Source organism: Clinocottus analis, unplaced genomic scaffold (assembly GCF_023055335.1).
Source record: "Clinocottus analis isolate CAN_PGR_092001 unplaced genomic scaffold, fCliAna1.0.p SCAF_29, whole genome shotgun sequence".
NCBI lineage: Eukaryota > Metazoa > Chordata > Actinopteri > Perciformes > Cottidae > Clinocottus > Clinocottus analis.
In genome coordinates this window covers 1,629,564-1,653,010 of record NW_027176031.1, presented here as the reverse complement: position 1 = coordinate 1,653,010, position 23,447 = coordinate 1,629,564, and the positions used below count along the sequence as shown (strand labels likewise).

General features: G+C 44.6%; 1 protein-coding gene across 2 annotated transcripts; it reads left to right on the top strand.

Annotated features, from left to right (window-relative positions):
• On the top strand, positions 1-21,871 carry trappc8 (trafficking protein particle complex subunit 8). Of its 2 annotated transcripts, none has more exons than XM_068593214.1 (30): positions 1-286; positions 2,333-2,533; positions 4,302-4,385; positions 6,404-6,493; positions 7,156-7,330; positions 7,423-7,576; positions 7,930-8,014; positions 8,106-8,368; positions 8,868-8,983; positions 9,056-9,206; positions 9,387-9,487; positions 9,811-9,916; positions 10,204-10,335; positions 10,763-10,987; positions 11,317-11,422; positions 12,151-12,345; positions 12,452-12,624; positions 12,716-12,790; positions 13,959-14,064; positions 14,161-14,318; positions 14,569-15,002; positions 15,149-15,305; positions 15,403-15,499; positions 15,672-15,740; positions 16,366-16,424; positions 16,956-17,138; positions 17,537-17,638; positions 19,487-19,626; positions 20,306-20,395; positions 20,841-21,871. In XM_068593214.1, the coding sequence occupies exons 1-30, from the start codon at positions 130-132 to the stop codon at positions 21,073-21,075; spliced, it is 4,419 nt and encodes a 1,472-aa protein (XP_068449315.1). In that variant the 5' UTR covers positions 1-129; the 3' UTR covers positions 21,076-21,871. The 2 variants fall into 2 exon arrangements, with proteins under 2 accessions (XP_068449315.1, XP_068449314.1); XM_068593213.1 differs by having other exon boundaries at positions 8,103-8,368.
• The last annotated feature ends 1,576 nt before the right edge of the window (positions 21,872-23,447 follow it).

Here is a 23,447-nt window from a genome sequence, read left to right as displayed (position 1 = left end):
GTCGGTTCGCCAATTCAACATGGCTGCCGTCAGCGAATAGAGGAGGAGTAGAAGAAGTGACATGATATAATTCGACTTTCTCCGTATCCAGGACAGTTGACTCGGTTCCGTGTGTTAGCTGGTGTCGACATGGCCCAATGCGTACAGTCCGTGCAGGAGTTCGTCCAGGACTCGTTTGTCCCGATGGTGGCCGTTTTATGTAGCGAAGAAGCGGAGAGAGTGACTCGCAAGAACAACCTGAATTTCGCTGAGCTGCTGCGGCCTTTCTGCAGACTGACGTCCGAAGGTAAGCTAAACTGTTTACGAGCCACCGGGACTCCAGACCGTCGGAGTCCCAGCGGCCACGCACGGAGCCTCGGGCGGGTAGCTAGCGTCTTTAGCCTGCTAGCAGACTGGCTGTGTCTCAGCAGCTGTGTGCGTAGAGCAGCGGGAAGATGAAGGCTGACTCCCGGCCACGGAGCCTCTGGCAGCGGGTCTCAGGGAGAAGCTTTTGGGACTGTTGACTAACTATCCTGATGTTCTGCTGTGTTGGTTATCAAGAAACGGGTCAAGGCATTTTGTGCGTCCCTTGACCCACATGAAGGCTAACTCAACAGAGCTGAAGTAAGACCAAGATGCGAGCCGGGGTGTCACAAGCCAACGTCAACACGAGAAGGACGAGGGGTTGAGGCGGTCCGGCAGCCCCAAACACTCCATTCCGACTTGACACAACGTTGTCATTGTCATGCCAATGTCCTCTCTCCACAGCACTTGTTTGTTTAGTCGGTTTGTTCTGTTTGGTGGGTCGGCTTGTTAACAAACTATAGAGACAATTTCACATATATGACCAAACGGACATCGTTTATGGTTGAGAGAAATGCATAACGCCCCAAATGATCATTGTAGTTTATACCAATTATTCCTTCCTAAGTCCCGCCTCTATTCACTCTGTGCTCCAATGAGAGTTGAGTAAACACAACCTGGTAGACTTTAGCCGTTTCCTGTTCTACTTAGAGCAAAGGTAACATTACTATGTAAGTCACACTATGTTGGTCACGGACACATTACATTGTGAGGAGTCATATGTTAAGTTAGCTAATGTTAGCTGAATGCTATCTAACATATAACTTGTTCAAGTTAGGTTAATGTCAGATCACTAATGTCTATTAATAATGTTTATACACATGTTGTACCAAATGGTGGAGAGCCTTAAAAAAGCTAATACACAAATACTGCCATCCAAAATGCTACATAAATAAACCTAGCAGCCAGTTCTACGGACCTTTTAGATAAACCAACTCAAAATGAAATCTAGCCTTGGTTAGATGATCACAAAGCTAAAATCCTGGCCATATTTGACAAAGGTGCACATAGCTCTTCCTTGACTCCTCTCCGTATCTTTCTTGCTTTTGTTTTTAGAGCAGTGAGGCTCTAAACGCAAAGCTCACATGTTTGTCAGGATTAGCTGCCATAAATAAAAGACCCGAGTTAGATCAGCTGAGCTGAGTTTCCATCACAGGCTCCTTTTAATGAGTTGCTATTGCTCCTGCAAAGTCATGTCCTTTTTATAAAGCTGCAAGCTAATGGGTCCCTAACACAGTCAAATGATTCACTGTCACCTAAAGGGAAAGGGAAATGAAACCATAACCTCTCCTCAAGAGTTTTCAAATGTTTTCCAATTATCTCACAACGCAGAGAATCGTTGTGTGAATGAGGACATGTAGTGTTAAAGCTCTTTGAGTGGCGGATGGCCCGTTAGACCCAGTACTGCTGCTGACCACCAGCTCACGGTTCGGCTCATTTTAGTTGCTCCTGCAGAATGTCACCTCAGTGAGTCCGGCACATGTTGAAGGCTGGTTTTGTTTATATGGATGTTGGCATGCTTACTAGGAAGGGACCCAAAACATGTGGCAAAGTCTTTAACAGCATCTGGGTGTAGAATCTTCTTCTCAATGGCCTCTTTTGGACGACAAAATGTATGTCTCTGTCACAGTGTGTGCTTGATTTTGACTTTGCCGCTAGTTCAGTCGGTGGCTAAATATGAGACTCCCAAAAGACTTGCGCTTGCCAGAGCCCGTGGTCCAGGTTCTGTATTTTTCCTTTAAAAACAATAACAATTTCTAGATTTACATTTTTAACACCTTTGTCACCTGAAGGCCACCGTAGTTTGTCTCCACACTTAAAAGGGAGGGCTGTGCGCAGGGTGCGCAAGTGTAGACCGGAAAAAAAAGTTTGAACATGCTGTTGAAGCTTGCTTCTAAACCAATTATCTTTAGTTATAGGGAAATACACATGTTTTGAAAACACTTTGTAAACACCAGTAAATGCATGTCGTCTTCTTTTACTTCTCTAGGTCACATCCGGGACCCCAATAACCAGGTGCAGGTTGTGAAAAACCTGCGCATCTGTGTCAACAATGTGGTGACGAGTCCAAACACAGCCTTCAGCCCCGCCCAGCGGCGCGTGCTCAATGAAGTGGTGTTATCCTGCCAGCCACAAGAGGGCGCTGCCACCAACGTGATCACGGCAGGAGACTACGACCTCAACTTCAGTGGTAAGGATAGAACAATGCAGCACGATCAATAAACAGATAAACATTACAACTTGTTATGTAATGCAAGGTTCAGATAACACAATGTTGTCGTCTGTCACTGGGTCAGATCAGGTGATTTATAGGGATAATTTCTTACCATGACTCAGCAAAGAGACACAATACAATAAACGTTGGTACCCGACCAATCCTCACTGGTCTTCTTTCCCGACGAGCGTGATGTCATCAGAAAGAAGTTGCAAGGAACTGACTTTAAGGAATAAGAATATAAACATTTGTTTTTATCTGAAGTGGTGTGTAATCGTAGCGATTGGTTGGAAGAAGCTTTTAAAAATAAAAAAGAGTCAAATATGACTGTAGACGCGTTCCTGTTTCCCACGAAGGGGACAGTATGGACTGTCAATCCTCCAGAGATGACTTATGGTAACCTAAACCAACTATATTAGCCATGAGTGAAACCTTAATGTGGCTAGCTCAAACCACCAAAGCAAACATTAACATGAAAAGCCAGAAACATTCTAACATGCTAGACTTTTTGTCAAGACCCTTTGCGTCCGTTGGTTCAGCATGAAGCTTGTTCTGCAGCGATTTTGCGTTTAATTGTTCTACGGCTGTATTATGCAGCGGAGTGGCGTCCTGTCTGCTGACTGCAAAGTTCTTGAGCCTCTGCCCCACTTCTCCTCGCCCGCCCTGCTTCATACCTAATGGTAGCCCTGTATTTAAAGGACAGGTAGTGTCCTTTAAATGAAGGAAACAAAGTGTCTTTGGGGATGAAAAAATTAAACGCAGAGTGTCATTCGTTGACATTACGAGATTATTCACAATCAGTTTTACCTCCGAATAAGATTCTTGATGGATCATTTCCTTACCAGCCGGACCTAGTGATGTCACCTTGTTCACACATTTTAATTTCCCTGTCATGATGTTTAAGTGTCAGAATATGGATATGCAGACAAAAACAAATAAAAATAAGCAATTCTAATTGTATTATCTTATGTATGCGATTTCAGACAGAAGCAGACAGAATGGTCTGCATTATGTGTTTGAAGGATGTTTCCAGGATGTGAAGGTGCTTCAGCAGTGACAGCAGGTTAAAAAGATAAAGATAGAAGCTACAGATCAGTGTAAAGGTGTACCAGCACATCACTTGGTGATCCAGACAGAAGACAATGAAATTAAGGGACAACAGTGTTCCTTAAAATCCGGGTAGGTGTTTACCCGTTACATTCATTAAAAACCAAAAGCAGCCCGGGTTTACTTTCAGTATACCGACAATAGCTAGCCTAGTGTAAAAGTGCTAATGCTACTTAACAATGTACTAATGTTGATGCCACTAACACATCTACTTCCAACCCATTTAAGTTGAGGAGTATCGCTATCACACATGATTTAACCATGACTAGCTCCACATCCAATGACGCAGCCGGATCATGAAGACACTCTGAAACATTGATGAGTCCATGGAGCAGAGACAGCAGTCAGTGCCCAGTTGGCATTGGCCCGATGCTATGCTATGATTGGCCAGCCTGCGTTCCAGGAGCGGGATTACTTACTAGTTACCTTTTGGTCTGTTCTCAATTTCAAATAAAATGAATAAGCGCTAGGACGACTAACAACTACAATGACCGGCCATGTGACCATTGCCTCTACAATGCTTCTCCTCCCTGTTTGTTTCCTTGATCACCTGTAACTTCTCATTTTCAATAAGGACACATTGAAGGAATTGGCATGTTGCTAACACTGGCCATGGCTGTCTGCTTCCACCTATCAGATCACTCTCTTAAAGCTAGCGCCCCCTGGTACAGTGCCTGGAAAGAAACACTGTCTGAAGTCAGCGCCTCCAAGCACTACACAGGTATCCCTGCCTCCTGGCTGATGTGGGTAGATGTAGTCCTCTCAGCTTCTCTCCTTCTAGTTTCCACTCGCTGTCTCTCTGCTCTTTGTTAAACTATGGTCGCTGCTTTCTTCTATGTGATGATTGATCTAAATATGAAATGATAACTAGTTATTTTTGAGAAGGGGCCAGATATGTAAATGTGTATGCACAAAAGCCTTTTCCCCACACATTTATTTACAAAGGAAGAATGAGTCACCTCAAACAGACCTCAGACCAGCCATGCACAGCTTTCTAGAGATAGATGGAATTATGAGGAAAATAAATTTGGGGTCACTGCATGTTACTAATCAGAGGCTGTGATGAGTAAGATTCTGCTTCGAGTCACACAGTGGAGGGTTTAGGGTTTACAAAATGTGCAAGAACAAGTTTTGCCATTAACTTGCCAAGCGGGACATTTTTGTAGATCAGAGAGTTGATTTATTGATTGACATGATCAGTGTCATCACCTCTGTTGCCTTTCAATGCCAGGATCCCGTGTGATGAGCATTCTCAAGGTCACAATCTAGCAGACATTGATGCTGATATGTCTCAGGAGAGGGAATCATGGCTGCCATCAGCCCAATGCCCAACCTAAGCTTTAGTTTGAAGGTTATTTAGCTCTCTATGTCCACATGTACTAACTCAAGCTGGTGCAGTCTTGGTGTCAAACACATGTAATTATCTTCACTAATTGCTGCATCTCTCCGTGTCGTTAGAGAAGGGACAGGAACAAAACTAATGTCATGGTGCATTCCTTGGTGTGCAGTGGTTGGTTCCCCTCCTTGATACTGGTGTTTAGTGTTAGATGACCATTAAACACGACCAATGACGCAGCGTCTGCTTGATTGGCAGCTGAGCTGAAACAGTCAGTGTGTTGGAGAGCCTGAACCTGTCCCCTGGCCGCAATGTTCCACTTTGTGGCAGTCAAGGGTCAAAGGTGTCTAATCAAAAGGCTCAGTTCCATCACTGACTGAAATAAGTTACCATACTACACCAATGTAGCTGATGATAATTGATGACGCAAGTAAACACATTGCTCTCCTTCTTCACAATGGTATTATTGATTCTGTTGTCGCAATACTAAAATGATGACTTGGTATCAACGTGTTAAGGCAGGTATTGTTTTGCATACTGAAACAAAACCATAGCAAAAACACCAATCATCAGGAAAGTAATGGAATAGGAGATGACGAAACATAACATAACATCTTTAACATCTTAACATCTTTGAATTAAAACACATATGTAGACTGTTAATGCAAGAAGGAGGATGAGAGAAGAAGCCATAAAACACCAGGCATGGATGATTGTACCAACCAGGACTGGAGAAACTCTTCATTTAGACCAGCTCCGCGGTCACATCTTTCTAAGTTCACATGTCACGCAGATGCTTATAACTGGTAAACTCCTTGTAGAGATGTGTATGAGTAGTACTCTGAGCTATTTAGTCGAGTAACCTCTTATTGAAATGCTCCGTTAGGCATATACGTCTCAGGCTTTTATTGTGAAAGGTAAGAACGAAAGAGTGGAGCTGTAATACGCTGCTCATGCTGTTTAGGTGTGAGACAGAACGTTTTCCGTCTTGGTTCATGCGGCGCAGCATAAGCATAGGAACTACTCATAACCCTTGTGTGCAGTCCTTTAGTGCCATCTCTCACTTTGTGGACAAGCTGGGTTGGATTGGTTGGTTGAAGTACTTGTTTTGCAGTGAGCAAATGAAAGAAAGCAGAAAGCAGTTGGCACACCCAATCTGCCTGCAGCGCTGCACACTTCCTGCCCCGTCACGTCCACAACTCAGAAACACGTCTCATCAACACTGATTTCCTGAAAGTCCTGCTACTAATACAATGTGCTGTAGTACGGCCTTTAACGGCAGGCTATTGTGATGCCTCTACTACTGGTGTGCGGTGCAATAGATGGAGGGTAGAGAGACAGATTGTAGTGATTGTTGTTTGTTAGATGAAACCCTCCATCTCATTTTGTCTCTGTGTTTCCAGCGACCACGCCCTGGTTTGAAGCCTACAGGGAGAACTTCCTGCAGTCAATGCCCGCCTCTGAACATGAGTTCCTCAACCACTACCTTGCCTGTATCCTTCTGCCAGCACACACGACGGGCCTCTGTTCATGGAGAGTCAACGCGCTCTGGTCAGGTCTTTTTATAAGATTGTAGTGAGGTTGAGTTCTGGTTTATCGGGGTGATCCGTGTGTGCTGTCTATTTACTCCAGCAGGACGGGTACTGCTCTTTCTTCTGTGAAGCTTTAGCCAAGTCTTTTGTGAAAGAAATAGTGTGTTTTTCACTATTTCTTTCACAAAAGAGTTGGCTAGTTAGACTTCACAGATTTGTGAAAAAGTGTATCCCCTTAAAAACGTGGTTTCCAAATCTTAAATATGTCCCTTAATCTTAAATGAACTACACCGACATCACCTTTTCCTAACTTAGTCTCACCCACGTCACAATATGGGGGAGAACACAAAATATACAGAATGCATTAAAGAAGGAAAACTGTCAAGACTTTATCAGAAAGTAGCTGCTCATGTTCCACCTTAATGCTTTTCAGGTAACTGCGGGTCAAAGAAAACAAGCAAATAATAAAAACAACGCCAGGGTTACAGTTCAAGATAAAATATATATTAATATAGATTGAATATGAGTATATAAAATATGTTCAGCGGCTTGTATGTGAAATAGTGCCCCCGCTGCGTCATGGAGCCACGTGGTCGTATGTCCTTGACGCTCCGGTCCCGCAGGCCTGCTGGTGGTGTCCTCCACCGAGACCGTCCCTGTGGAGCAGTTCCTCAAGCTCTCCCAGGAGCAGCACAGGATCCAGCACAGCGGAGATTACACCAACCCCAAGTGGTTCATCCCCAACACGCTCAAGTACTACGTTCTACTGCACGACATAAGCGAGGGGGGCGAACAGAGGTACTGAAAGGAGTTCCACTCTCAAAGCGCACAGTGTGTTTCTCTCTTCTACAACTATGAATGACGAGCCCTTTGCCTCGCTCACCCCTCAGGGCAGATTCCGTGTATGAGGACATGAAGCAGAGGTACGGTCACCAGGGCTGCTACCTGTTGAAAATAAACTCTCGTACTTTCTCGGCTGAAGAAGACGAACAGATCCCAGACCCCTGGAGTCAGTACCTGCACAGGAGTAACCTGCAGAACCAGGTGAGCGCTGTAGCGACTGACCGGGTCCAGTGTCCTGTCAGGAGGCCCGATGTTACAAATCCACCAGAGGACTAATAATGTCATATTATATTACATAAAATTTAGCTGACGCTTTTATACAAAGCAACTTACAATAAGTGCATTCAATCGTGAGTACAAACTCAGGAAAGTACAATTTTTTTAATAAAGTTAAACTACAAAGCGCTATCAGTAAGAGACATTTAAATGCTACTAAAGTGCTACTATTGCGCTACCTTCCTTTTTCAAGGTGTAGTAGAAAAAGATGTTTTTAGTTTGCGATTTATATATAATGTAATTATGTGCCCTGGGTTAACACGGTAACCTTCTTGCAGGAGGTGCTTGACGATGCAGCTGTGAACAGTGCTACTGTGGAGAACCACATCAGTGAAGGGGATGGCCATCCCTCTACAGAGAAAGGTCTGACAATTCTACAGCTAATCACCATAACACCGTACAACAAAGGTCTTATATCTTGAATAAGCTTAGTTTCTCTAACGTTTCCCAGCAGACAGAGCCTCCAACAGCCTGGAAAGCCACCCTCTCCAGCTGGACCCAGCGAGCAGCCCAGGCAGCCTGCACACCCTCAGTGCCGTCAACCCCGAGCTGAGGAAAGGGGCAAGGGATCCGGAGAGCTTGGCGGGGGGAGCGGGCAGCCACGGGGCATGTTTGGCCCTCAATGACCACGACCACATCAGACAGTTCATCCAAGAGTTCACCTTCAGAGGCCTGCTGCCTCACATAGAGAAGAACATCCGGCAGCTCAACGACCAGGTAGGGCTCCTAGCCACTAGGCTCCATCTGACTAAGCCCATGTGATGAATGAACATTCCCTTTCAGCTTTTCCTGTCGCCACTGAAATGGATCCACAGAATATATCGATAGTTATATCGACCTGTTTGATCATTTTGGACCACAGCAGTTGGAGGAGAGGCTGCTTATTTACTGAAATCATACACACAGTTGCCAGTTTATTTATTTAATACTTAATACAATGAATGCAAAGTACAACTTTCAGGTTTTTGCATTCTGTTTCATTGTTTTTGTCTTCATTTGTCAGAAAATGTATAAAATACAAATAAAGATGTGGTGATTCGTTTTTATTGTGATTTTGGAGCAGTGGTGCCACAATGGCCACTTATATAGCACTTCGTATTTTTCCCCAAAACTGTTGAATCCAAGAATCAGAAACTCATGCCCCACCCCATGCCACCCCCCCCGTCCCCGCTCATTCACCTTCCAGTACTCAGACACTCTGCTTCTCGGTCCACAGCTGGTCTCCAGGAAAGGTCTGAGCCGGTCTCTGTTCACCGCCACCAAGAAGTGGTTCGGTGGAGGGAAAGTTCCAGAGAAGGGCATCAGTGAACCAAAGAGCACATGTGGCCTTCTGTAAGCATCACCGCATATGACTTTACCATGGGCACCATACACGTTGCTGATCTTTTTCGTCTGTGGTGTCAGATATCCCCCAGAAGCCCCTGAGCTGCAGATCAGGAAGATGGCCGACCTGTGCTTCCTGGTCCAGCACTATGAGCTGGCCTACAGCTGCTACCACACGGCCAAGAAAGACTTCCTGTCAGACCAGGCCATGCTGTATGCTGCAGGGGCACTAGTGAGAACGCACACGCACACACACACACACACACACACACACACACACACACACACACACACACACACACACACACACACACACACACACACACACACACCTTTCAATCTGTCCTGATGAGAACCATGTGTTAACCCTTTGGTATTGTCTTCCTTCCACTCTTCCTGACATCCTTTGTAGGAAATGGCTGCCGTGTCAGCCTTTCTGCAGGCTGGAGCTCCCAGACCTTACCCAGCACACTACATGGACACCGCCATACAGACATACAGAGACGTCTGCAAGTATGACCTCCTTACTCAATGCTTTTTACATTATGCTATTGTGAAGACACTTCGAGGCTCACCAAAGTGAATCTTTATTCGTGCACCCTAAAGGATGACCTTATTATGTCTAGTTTCCTGATTTTTAGAGTAAATGTGTCTAGTGTCCTGAGTGGTGACCCATGAGCACAGCAGGTTTTTCAGAGGTGTAAGCTGCTGTCTGTTTCTCTAAGCTCCATCTCCTGTAGTAATACACTGACTGCGGTGAGGTACCTCACACAACCTCACTTCAGAACACCCAAAGTATTCCTCCAAACGCATGTTCTCCCCTCTGGCCTCTACAGGAACATGGTGCTGGCTGAGCGCTGTGCGCTACTCAGTGCTGAAATCCTCAAGAGTCAGGTTAAATACTCAGACGCTGCGACTCTCCTCATCAAGATGACGAGCGAGGTAAACAAACCCTCATCTTTACAATAAAGGGGTTCCATTTCCGTGTTGCCATTATTTAACTGTCATAGCATAAAAAAAAACATCATATGCAATTAATCTGAGTAAAAAAACTAATCTGATTGTATGCACTCTGAACAGTTGGATCTGCATTTGCATTGATCACAGTTCTTGTAACAGTAAATCCAGAGGCCTGAGTACAGTTGACTTGTTTATGCCCATTAATAAAAGTGGATTAATCATGTAAATTTATTGTGGATTTTTTCTGCTCTGACCTCTTTATTCCACAGGACTCTGACCTGCGCAGTGCTCTGCTGCTGGAGCAGGCCGCCCACTGCTTTATTAACATGCGCAATCCCATGGTGCGCAAGTTTGCCTTCCACATGATCTTGGCTGGTCATCGTTTCAGCAAAGCCGGACAGGTGAGCCCTTCAACTGCGGTGGTCTAACCCAGCTCTGGTGTTCCATCTTCATCTGTACTCCACTGCAAACACTTCCTATCTCTCTACGATGACACCTGCGTTTGATGTTGGCATCTTTGCATCAGCCTGTGTGTAATTGTTCAACATTTAAAGTTGTCCTTGCTTTTGGTGTGAACACAAGTCTCTGGTCCGTCTTCCCACCCCGTGCACCCTGTTTACTGTTGGAATCCTGAACAGGGTGGACACTTGGGTCAGGTCTGACGTCTTTTAGCTTAAAGGTCATAAAGACAAAATTTGGACCGAGTTTAATGATCGATTATGACACCTGGCCACTGGGGTTGAGAATAGAACGTAACGCCACCTCACCACCGTTCCTCACCACCTCTGACGCTTCTGTCCCCCGGCCTCTCTGCCTGTCTTCATGTAGAGGAGGCACGCACTGCGCTGCTACTGCCAAGCCATGCAGGTGTACAAGGACCGGGGCTGGTCTTTGGCGGAGGACCACATCAACTTCACCATCGGTCGTCAGTCCTTCACACTCAGCCAACCAGAGAACGCTGTGACGGCCTTCAGACAGATCCTGACCAATGACAGCAGGCAGACGGCCACCCAGCAGGGCGCCTTCCTCAGAGAATACCTCTATGTGTACAAGGTAACCACCGTTTGAAACCACGTCTGTACGCTGACGAAGAGGGACTACTTTGTGTCAATAGGGAACCACACACGCGGCAATAACAATGATGTGGAGTTCCCCACGGGTCCGTTCTTAAATTCTGATTTGCATCGACATGAGTCCTGCTGCTCGGACTAGGAAAGACAGCAGAATACTTTCCCATATGGTTATTTGGACCAGAAACAGATTTACATAGCAATATCACAAAGTCAACAAGCTAGCATTTTAACAATTGAAAGATTTTTTAAATCTTCTTTTTAGTTTGTTCTTGTTATATCCTGTCCGTGTGTGCGTGTGCGTCATTTCAGAGTGTGGTAGGGGGAAAGGAAGACAACCTCCCCCAGCTGCCCCTACCCTGCATCCACAGCTCGGCCACAAGGGTCTACTTCGGACACGAACGGCGCTTTGCAGAAGGTAACATGAAGAGGATCTCTCCTCTTGTCTGCGATCTCTCCCCTTGTCTGAAATCTGTCCTCGTCTCCTCTTGTCTGAGATCTCTCCTCGTCTCCTCTTGTCTGAGATCTCTCCTCGTCTCCTCTTGTCTGAGATCTCTCCTCGTCTCCTCTTGTCTGAGATCTCTCCTCGTCTCCTCTCTGTCTGAGATCTCTCTTTTTCTGCTCTCTGTCTGAGATCTCTCTTCTTCTCCTCTCTTCAGTCTACTTCATTGAGATGAAAGAAGAAAATTAATAAAATATTCAGGGATTGTGAGTGAGTGGGATAATGTGAGACATTATTCTTATCAATGGAAACAGTAACATTGTCCAAATAAAACATTGGAATACTCTGTTTTCATCATAATGATATGCGAGTCTTATATCATTGGTCAGGATACGCATAAATATTATAAATACACATAAGGATATGTTCATAGAAACACGACATCTTTATGTGTATTTATAATATTTATTTGTATCACATTAGACAATCTTCATAGAAACAGCATTCTTATGTGGTATCAAAAAGATCTTAAGTTTCACAGTAAACTTATCAAAATGTACCATTCAATACTAGTGACGATTGACCAAAATCACTACTGAGGTGCCTTGAGCAAAGGTTTACTGTAACTCATGAATGTGTAAGATTGACTGAGGAAATGCATAAATATTATTATAACTATAAATACAAATACCTGATGCATGCAGGCGAAAAGCAGGCAGCCACTCACGTGTCCCTGGACCAGGAGTACGATCAGGACTTGGCGGCCATGTGGTGCCACCTAGAGGAACAGCTTGTGGCTGCAGCCAACAGGGGAATTGTCCCAGCAACCTTCCAGCCCACCCAGTGCTGCTTGAACAGCCAGACAGACAACCTGCGCTTCCCACTGGCTGTGGCCGATGGTAAGAGCTCCTTGTCTACTCCCTACTAGATGTTCTAGCATACGGATACTATCTTCTTGTTCCATAGCGTTCCTGCTCAGTATACGGCCTCTTTCTGTCCCCACAGAGCCAATCACAGTGGAGGTGTCGTTCAGGAACCCTCTGAAGGTTCCTCTGACTCTGTCTAACCTCTCACTCCTCTGGAGGTTCTCTGCCGAGGGTGCGACACCATCCGAGGAGAAGACGACTGAAGAGTCAGCAGGAGAGGCCGTCACCAATGAGGAGACCCCACCTGAAGGGGTGAGCTGGCCACAGTTCGATGGATGGATGCTATGAAAAGCAAAAGCTTCGATTTCCACAGTTTCTTCAATGTCCCGTTTCCTTCTTGCAGACTACGCAGAAAGACGACGTCGTCACCACAGAGATCATCCTGGAGTTTCCAATGGGACCAGAGGAGACCAAACTGGTAAGGGCTCTGATGGATCTGCAGGCAGAGGGCAGAGACAAGGCACAGGTATCCCAGCTCCAATCGCACTTGGCTGTAAACCTCATCAGTTTCATAAGCTGATCTGCATTCTCAGGTTATGACCTGAGAATGCAGATCAGAAATCCAATTCAGAGCTTTATTTGAGAAGAATAGCATGCCTATATAAAGAGTAGGGTCGGTGATACTCAAACACATTTTCTATTTGATGAAATTCTCCTTAAATCCTGACTGCAATCCATGAATCAAAAGCTCTGTGAAAAAAAAATCCTGTATCTCTGGATTCTCAGGACTGTAATAAGCCCGTCCAGTCATTATATTTGGCCTGATTGTAATGATTGGATGGTCTGTCTCCCTGTCCGTCTGTCTTCCTGTCTACGTGTGCGTATTCTGTCCGTTCACTTATTGCTCGTCACTAGTCAGAACTCGCAGCAGTCGTGTACTTTGTTTACGCTCTTTGTGATCATTTTGTGGATGTGTCTTTGGAGGGAGGCCTGAAGGGACAGGATGTAGACCACATGGAGGCTTTCTCTTGACTTCAGAGCTAGCGCTGCTGCATCTTATTATTTGAATAATGCACTCTTTAAATTCTTATATTGGTCAATAGCGCACGAGCATAGCTCGTTTTAAGACAAACACAATGTGCCAATGTGTCTGTCTGTTGTGTTTTGCACCGCTTTGCTACAGGTCATAGATTATGTTGACGATGGGAACGTTTCTGCTTCCTCTCTGCTTTCACAGCAATGCCTTTCCTGCACATGCTTGCATGTAAAAGAGCTACATAGAAACAAGATTACATGGTCAGCACATTGGCTCTCCCCAGGAGAAATGCAGCAGGTTTCTAAGATGTCTCACCCTGAACCAGGTTTCTTCTAGACAAGACTTTTAGGATTATGGTTACTGCAGGAAGTTGACCTTGAAGCCGGTACATGTGCATGCACTGATTGTGTTATAAGGCTAACAGGCCTGTTGAAGGGATGTTTATATTTATGGCCATAAAAATGCGTGAAGACCATTCAAATGTCTGTGAATAGTATTTTAAATGGCCAACAAATGATAATTGGGCTGTTCCTTTGGCTCATATGATACTTGAGACTGACAAACACCAAGTAGTGTGCCGCTAATCAGTCACTGTGACCTTTGACCCCAGGCTCGACTCCGGCTGCTGCCCCACAGAACTGGCCAGCTGAACATTGTGGGTGTGGTGTACAACCTGGCGGCAGCTTCCTCTGGAGAACCGGCTCCCAGCTCTGACGGTACAGACTCATGCTATTGGCTGCTTTATTATCGCATCTCTCGTGTCCACAATGATTGAGAGGAAACACCCGGTGTGGCCCTGCTCCTGTCCACAGGCCAGCAGGCGCTGGAGCTCATGGTGGTCCGGGGCAGGCAGGACCTAAAGATCCAGGGCCCACGACTGAACCAGACCAAAGAGGAAAAGATGTTGGTTCAACATGGTCAGGATCGGCGACTGGATCCCATCATCACTCCACCCATGCCCTTAATGGAGGTACCACTGACACACTCATCTGACAGACGACGTTCCGAGCCGTTTTATTGTCCCTGAACCAGGACTATTATAAACAAAACAAAAAGTAAACAAAACCAAAATAAGCAGTGAAAAAACTGCCAGTCATGCCAATGACAAGACCAAATTAAGAAGCAACTTTCATTTATCGTCACATTTTTGTCCTCTAAAATCCTCACAATTTTTTCTCTAATGTCACCAAATCCTTTGTGTGTGTGCGTGTGCGTGCTAGGTCTTCTTCCTGCAGTTCCCCACTGCTCTGCTTTGTGGTGAGATCAGGAAGGCCTACGTTGAGTTCTGTAACGTCAGCGGCGTCGCTCTGCGTGGCCTTCGGGTGGCGTCCACACACCCGGATTTCTTCACTTTTGGCAGCCAGACCACGACCCCCCTCACGCCCGTCAGCCCGACCTCAGCCGAGAACTGCTCGGCCTATAAGACCACGGCCACGACCCGCCAGCCGGGCTCCGTGGCGTCTGAGATGCTGGTGTCAGCGGAGGATTTCAGCCAGCCATCTGGAGTGATGGCGATCCCGATAGAGGGCAGTACAATGCAACCGGGGGAGTCCACTCAGCTGCCTCTCTGGCTCAGAGGGCCGGACCAGGAGGGAGTCCATGAGATCCACTTCCTGTTCTACTATGAGAGCACAGAGAAAGGACTCAAAATCAGGTGACACAGGCTGCTTATGTTTATAGTTTGTCAATTCCCTTCACTTTACTTCAATTCTACTTGAGGTCTCTTCATCAACGCTGCACTAACCCTCATGAGTAGACAACCAACCATATTATCTCGCTCTCTCTCTCCTCCATGTGAAGTCATCGGGTGTTGCGCCACACGGTGTTCATCTGTGCCAGTCGCTCTCTGAGCGTGCAGGCGTCGGCCTGCCGCAGCAGCGTCCCCCCACATCACAACGTGGATGACAAAGGAAGCGGCGGAACTCTGGTCTTCGTCGATGTGGAGAACATCAATACCGTGAGATGCCGAGCATGCACCCTGCCTCACACTTTACAGTCTGCACCTCATTGAACGATATGAACGTGGTTCTAATCCTCCTCCTCTGGGCTACCAGAGTGAAGCCGGCGTGCGTGAGTTCCACATCATCCAGGTGTCTAGCAGCAGTCAACACTGGCGCCTCCACAAGTGTATCAACCCGGCCAATGACAAAGGTTTGTTCTTTTATTCTTTCTGCTTGTAGCAGCTTCATTGTAGCAGACCTCATTTTAATGACGCCTCAATGCTCCATTTGTCCCTTGAGCACGGCACCAAAAGGCTTCAGTGGAGCTGAAGTGGCAGCGATAAGAGAAAATGTCACAGCTTCTCTGTCTGCCTCTCTCCCAGACTGCAAACTCACCAGCAGAGAAAGAGCCAAGCTGTGTTTCAGAGCCACAAGATGCAAGCCCCACCAAGGTACCACACAAACATGAATAAATATACACTGCCTGATCAAAAAAAGGTCACCACGAAAAAAAGGTCACACACACTAATATTTCGTTAGACTGCCTTTAGCTTTGATTACGGCACGCATTCGCTGTGGCATTGTTTCGATAAGCTTCTGCAATGTCACAAGATTTATTTCTATCCAGTGTTGCATTAATTTCTCAACAAGATCTTGTATTGATGATGGTGGAGTCTGACCGCTGCACAATGCCTTCTCCAGCAAATCCCAGAGATTCTCAATGGGATTAAGGTCGTGACTCCATGTGTGAAAATGATGTATCGTGCTCCCTGAACCACTCTTTTACAATTTGAGCCCAATGAATCCTGGTATTGTCATCTTGGAATATGCCCGTGCCATCAGGAAAGAAAAAATCCATTGATGGAATAACCTGGTCATTGCTGAAGCTGGTCGTTGCTCAACCTAGACTTGAGCAACTGCAGCAACCCGAGATCATAGCATTGCCTTCACAGGCTTGTACAGTAGGCAGTAGTTAAATCCAGGTGGCAAGGTTTTTTTTTTGGACAGGCATTGTAAATAACTAACTTTGGTTAGAGGTTTAGAATAGGAAGTGATTTATCCATGTTTTGTCTCTAGCTGCCTCGGCTGCCGTGGAGAAATACACCTTTGCAGACCTGAATCTGGGAAATGAACGGGTAAATACAAAGCTAAACGTCGTTGTCAGTTTAATTTGTCTGACTGAGAGTATGATCTCATTTTCTTTATAGGCCTGTCATGATAACTACTTATGTTGGACTATATATACCACAAATAATTGTGATAAACAATATTATTGTCATTCTTTGCCATTGATATAGTAAAGAACACACTTTCAAAGAGCAATGAACTTTTAATTCTTAGTAAAAACAAGTTAAATACAGTAGATTCTCAGGCTGTGAAGTCCGGCTGTTTATTCTCCCACGTTTTTATGTGAACGAGGAATATACATTTTCAAAATGTGCCAAAAAAGGATTTACACACAACTTGAATTGGTTAATTATGATTAATTACATTCGCAAAATGTATCAAATGTAAATAAAATGTAAATCTCATTATTTTTGGTTTTCTGGGACATCAGCTGAAACATTTAAGTGGAGGACATCTGTGACATCAAGCATTTTGACTTGACCCAGATATGTAATGTCTTCTGAATATTCCGAGTCTCAGAAGTTGTGGATCTTTTGCAGATCCTCAGCGCCTCCACTCCCTGTGGAGATTTCTTTTTCCGTGGCTGTCGGCCCTATGAGTCTCGGCGAGTGGAGAGCACGTCGTCTAGGATGCCGTCCAGCAGCAGGAGCCAGACATCTGACATCAGCAACATCGTTAGGAAGTGTAACGAGCTGGACCTCAACATTATCGTCATCTGGAAGGTATGGACAGTAGTGAGCCTGAGTTAACCTTTCTGATGTGTAGCGCCAGTATATGTTGGTATGGACCGTGTGAGATTGTACCAATAAACAATCAAAAATAAATGTGATTCAGTATTAATTTATTCACAATGTTGTATCACATTCTGGTCGGAATGTTGTCTCTTGATATTCAAATATGATTCTTGTCAAGCCTTGACGTATGTTCATCATTTTGATGTAGCCTGTCTCTGTGATGAATCCTAAGGTTTTTATAGTTTGCTCTTAGCTTAACCTGAGCTGTGTGTGTGTGTGTGTGTGTGTGTGTGTGTGTGTGTGTGTGTGTGTGTGTGTGTGTGTGTGTGTGTGTGTGTGTGTGTGTGTGTGTGTGTGTGTGTGTGTGTGTGTGTGTGTTTCTGTAGGCCTATGTGGTGGAGGACAACAAACAGCTGATACTAGAGGGCCAGCTCCATGTGGCGCTGCAGACCATCGGCAAAGAGGCCAGTTCTTTGACTCCCAAAGAGGTAATACACACACACACATGCATACATCCATACATATATCCATACACACACATGCATACATCCATACACTAATGTTGCACGGTATACCAATACTAAAAAAGTACCGCACTACCCGTACGTTAAAAACAATACGATTTTGAATATTTTAAGTATCGGGACTTTCTCAAAATAGCGCTTCCATAAAACTGCTCCGCTCTCTCTCTCTCTCTCTCTCTCATGCTGCATGCAGAGAGTGCATGAAGACGGAGTTCAGGGGGGCGGGGCTTAAGGCTCCGGCTCGCAGAGCAGCAGCGCTCAAAGCTAGTGACCGGGGGAGACATGGCCTGAGCTCAGGAGCTCTTGCTGACCGTCCTCTGCTTGTAGAAAAAAAAGACGTCAGGAGTGTAATCTGGAGATACTTTGGAGACAGTGCAGACTGTGAGGGAAAGCCCACTGACACCGATAGACCCGTCTGTAAAACGTGCTTTAAAGCAACACAGGCAAAGGGAGGTAACACGTCAAACGTGACCAAGCACCTTTCAAGCAGACAGCCCGAACTTTTTAAAGAGTTTAACCAGCGACAGGTAAGCAAATGTAATTATAAACATGAAAAACCCCAAGCTCACCCATATACAGCTACGAGTAGCATTAGCCTAGTTTGACTACAAGCATTTATGATCATGAGGTCAGAATGCACACAAAAGTGTACCAAATGAAACAATTGATGCAAAACGGTGACATGCTGGTGGAGCCTGAGGATGGATCTTGAGCTAATTTGTTCAAGATTATTAATAAGTGCATTTTTCAATAAAGGGGAGAAATCACCCTTTTAATTATGTTTCAATCTTTAATGTACCCATATGATAGCTTTAGGTTGTTTTCGCCTCAAACACACATCTGTAAATTTCTTCTTCTTCTTCTTCTTCTTCTTCGTAGTAGTAGTAGTAGTAGTAGTGAGTATTATTATCTACAATTGCTCATACTTATAGAAATAACTATATAGTCATCCGGACAATAGACCTACATAGCCGTGTATATTCAATGCTATGATAGCACCATGTAATTTTCTTTAATATCTTGCTGTATGCTAATACTAGTATCAATGCCATTTGTCAAGTGTTCAAAAAGCTGGGCAGAAACAAGCTGGTCAAAAGGGAACCATACAGATGTTTTATTTATTACTATTATAGCAAAGTCATAATTTTGGTATCATGACATGCAGCGGGGCTCAATGAGGCAGGGCTTAGGGATAGCTGGGGAGACATAACATGAGTGCAGAAGCTTTTGCCGACCGTCCTCGGCTTGTTGGATCAAAGCTCTCCCAGTGTATATTCATGATGACACTACACCAGTACAGCAGTAGAGTTTGTAAAATCCAACAGTTTCTGAGTGGAGTTCTGTTGCACACCGTCCATCAGGCCACCTGATTTATATTTACAGTATATTTTAAACAGTTAAAACATTGTTAAATTTGAAGAAGAAAAAATTGCCTTGGTAATAAAAAAGTATCGGTTTAGGCACCGTTTAGCACTAGTATCGGAAAAAAACAACAATACCCATTCCTAGTTAGGACACAAAGGATTCTGTCAAATGGGCTTTTAATCTGAAACGGATACAGGTAGTGTTGAGCTTGTATTTGACCAGGCAAACATAAGCAGATCAAAAATGAGAGAGGCTTCAGACCTGGACCAAATATTGTTATTAAACAGAGGAATCATGAATACATGGTGTCTCTAGTAGAAGCCTTCTTCAAATATACCCGGGTCCCGGTGGGTGTGAGGGAGTGAACCATGTCGGATTTGGTATGGTTTCATTTAGAAAAATGATCGGATGAGGTCATAACACAAGCGTGTGCTTTCTCTGTGGCAGGAAGCTCAGGAGATGGTGCTGCTCAAGTTTAAATCTGAGGTTTCTGCTCCAGTGGCCCCACCCTCTGCAGAGCTGTCCCAACTCATCAAGACCAACCTGCACTACCCCGAGACCTACACACACCCGTTTGACCAGGAGAGGTGAGACTCATCGTGTGTGTGTGCTAATGTTGCACGGTATACCGATACTAAAAAGGTACCGCGATACTCGTATATTAAAAATGTTACGATTTTGCATATTTTAAGTATTGATACTCTGTCAAAATAGCGCACTTCCTTAAAACTGCTCTGCTCTCTCTCTAATGCTGCCTGCATGCAAAGAGTGCATGGAGACAGAGCTCAAGGGGGTGGGGCTTAAGGAGTGGGGCTCCAGCTCACACACGAAGCAGGCAGCGCGCTCACAGCGAGTGATCGGGGGAGAAAAATTATGGAACTCTACAATTCCTCATACTTATGAAAATAACTATGTAGTCATCTGGTCAGACAGGGACAATAGGCCAACACATAATCAATGCTATGATGGCACCATGTAGTTTTCATTAGTATCTTGCTGTATGCTAATACTAATATTAATGTCATTTGTTAAGTGTTGAAGAAGCTGGCCAGAAACAAGCTGGTAAAAAAGGGAACCATACAGATGTTTTATTACTATTATGGATAAATATACCAGTATCGCATTGAATTCTGGTATCGTAAGTATCATTATCGTGATATTTATGGCAAGTATTGTATCAAAGTCATGATTTTGGTATCGTGACAACCCTGGTGTGTGCGATACTGTTGATGGAGGGTTTTAGTGAAGCTGCTCCCCTCTCTCTAGTCTCTGTGTGGTGCCGGTCACGCTGACTCTGTCCAACTGCTCCTCGGCTCCAGTGGATGTCCTCATCGACTTGAGGCACAAAAGCAGCAGGTAAATGTCTTGTGTGTGTGTGTGTGTGTGCGTGTGCGTGTGCGCGTGCGTGTGCGCGTGCGTGTGCGCGCGCGTGTGCGCGCAGAGGACATTCAGAAAGGTGTCAGACCCCTTTACCTTCAGTGTGACCTGATGAGGGAGGGAATGAACTGAAACAATTTCAGCACAAAGCATCAATTTAACAAGAATGTGGATAAAGAATTGATAGAGACTGATGCGTGCTTGTTGATGCAGACAATGTTGGCGTTACGTGGTAAAATTTTATACATGTTGGGTGCACGAACGCGTTCTAAATCGCTTGAACAGTTTGTAATACTAAAGTTGAAAGTAAAGTGATTCCGTTCATACACGACGTGTACTTGTCCTCCTGAGAAGCTCCACTTCATTACACTGGTTGAATATCATTGTGAGCAGACTTCTGAGCCCTCTATCTTGCTTCTTTCAGCCCCGAGTCTCTGGAGGTGCACAGCTCGTTCACTTGGGTGGGTCAGACGCAGTACAAGCTGCAGCTGCAGCCTCAGGAGGTGCTGTGTCTGACCCTGAGGGCCTGCTTCCTGCAGGCAGGAGTCTACAACCTCAACACGCCGCGAGTGTTCGCCAAGCCAGCCGAGCAGGGCGCCATGTGCGAGACAAGTCAGCAGGCGGCCAGCCCCGCCCTCATCATCATCAACAGCGCCTGAGCGGTGCTTCGGTGGCAGACTTGGTTTCCTTTGATTGATACCGGACAGCGGAACGCATAGATGTTTCTACCACTTCATGAATAAAAAACAGTTTATTCAAACAGTTTATAGAGATCAATGAGTTTATGGACCTCCAGATTGTTTTAGTTTCTTCCTCCACATGTCAAAGAGCCCCACTTGCATGTTGCTTTCTCCTGTCAACACACGGGTCAACACACCTCCACTGTCTCCACCCACCTGCCACCAGCATCTGAAACGCCCCCTTGTGTTTGGAAGCTAACAAAAGCTCGGCAGACGCAGGCTGGTCTTGGACCAGATGTTGACTCGGTCTCTGACTTTAGGGCTTCTTTAGAACTGTGTGTGTGTGTGTCTCCATGAGGACAAGAGGGCTCTTATCACTGGATACATTCGCTGTGCGTTCGGACTTATGCAACAACTCCAACCTGCAAATATACGGAACTCTGGAGGAATCTTGTGTGTAAAGTTCCTGAATGGACTGAGCTGAAGTTTTAAATTCTTTTAACAAGAGCTGTTTACACCCTGGATATTGTACCTGTCCCTGTCTCAGCTGATCCTGAAGACAGACCCCCATCCTCTGTGATTTCCACTTCCTCAGTGCAACAGACCACGTATCCCATGTGTCGGCCGATCCCATCAGCATCCTCCCCATCCCCCCGACCCCCATCCTGTGTATTTAACCTATTGTGATTGAGCTCTTGTATGCATTGACTTGACAGCTTTTCTGAAAATGATGTATTATATTTATATAACAAATTGGTTGTAAATAGAAAATAAAAATGTAACTAATGATACTGTAAGTAATGTGAGAGTCTGGTATGTGGGTGGGAAATTGTGGAAGATATATAAGATGTATAGCTGGATACTTTATGAAAATGAGTTTGTTGCAGTAACACAGCAACTTACATAGAAGACAGAATATAATACTCATCAGTGAGATTTTACTCACTGATAGCAGTGTTTATAGATTTGGCGTATTTAAATGTTTAGTAAAAATTCTGTTTCTGCAGCTCAAAGTGTGAGACTGAGGTAAGATGCTCGCTTTGGTTCTGGACAGAAGAGGAGAGGAGGAGACTTCTTCAGCACCACATCACACATCTGTTTCATTCCGCTCAACAAACGGAACCACCAACAAGGAAGAGGAACACTAAAGAAAGCGTTCTAAAAGTTCTGATGACTGTCAATTTAGAAAGACATAAATATAACATGCATTTACTTTATCCTTAAATGATCAATATTTAAAACTTCTAAATATTTTGAACCAGGACAGGTATCGAACAATTTTGAAGCCCAAATCCTCTAGTTTACAAGAAAGTATAAACCAACTATTATACATCTCATTTATTAAATACAGTTTAAAATGACAAATATTGGTCATGTTAAAGTTTATTTAGCTAGCTGTGTAACTATTTAGTTCGCAAATGACCAAAAATAATGTGCATTTCTCACAGAACATTCGTTTAGTTGGTGCTTTCTGTTGCTTTTGTAATACATTTCTGAAGTAATGATCAACTTTTATGCACATGCACCAATAGTCCCACCTGGTGTGCTGTATGTTATCACCTGAAGACGGCCGAGGGCCTTTCACATACTCTGTACTGCAGCAGGAAGCAATGAGCATCCTAGTTTATTCTAAAATATAACTCATTTCTCTTTGCACACAATTTAAATCACATTTTAAAAGTTTGGCACCTTGTAGAGGTAAATCTTTGAAATTGTGACATTTCTGTACCTCTGGTGCCACCTTCAGGCCAAATGTCACTTCACTATATTTAGAATAGCAAATGTTTTGTTCTCTATTTTTAATCAAGTGCTGTCTTCCATATTCTGTTATGTTTTATTGAACAGGATACCTTCACCACCAGTATGGATGCAGTTCTACTTTCAAAGTAATGCTTAATGAAATATTGATTTACTGTTTTGCAGAACATGGTAGCAGACTAAGCCTTTGAAATTAATTCAATGTGTGTTGATACGAGGTGTGTGTGTGTGTATGTGTTTTAGCCCTCAGTGTGCTCCCTTTATACTCCGTAAAGCGTTTACAACGTGTTTATGATTGATTTAAAAAAGATCTGCTCTTTTAGTCATCTGGATAACTTGTAGAACGGTGTACATCTCTAAAGGTGTGCCTCAAGGGTCCATCTTAGGCCCTATTTTAGTCACTGCTTTAAAACCCATTCACCACATTAACTCCAGACCACTGAAGCTACAATAAAGCTCCCAATACAAAATAGCCACTTGAGACGCTCAAGGGTTTTTATTGAATGCAACACCAAAATTGGGTGACAGTGTGCTCAGTGGGCCTCTGCGATGCTCGGGCTTTCGTCTCTCTTGTCCTTTCTCTCAGATCCATT

Excerpts from the sequence above, each read along its gene's own strand:
- trappc8 (XM_068593213.1), top strand. The coding sequence starts at position 130 with ATGGCCCAATGCGTACAGTCCGTGCAGGAGTTCGTCCAGGACTCGTTT. Across the intron at positions 2,534-4,301 it reads CTACGACCTCAACTTCAGTG|ATCACTCTCTTAAAGCTAGC; the intron begins GTAAGGATAGAA and ends TCCACCTATCAG. Across the intron at positions 11,423-12,150 it reads CGAACGGCGCTTTGCAGAAG|GCGAAAAGCAGGCAGCCACT; the intron begins GTAACATGAAGA and ends TGATGCATGCAG.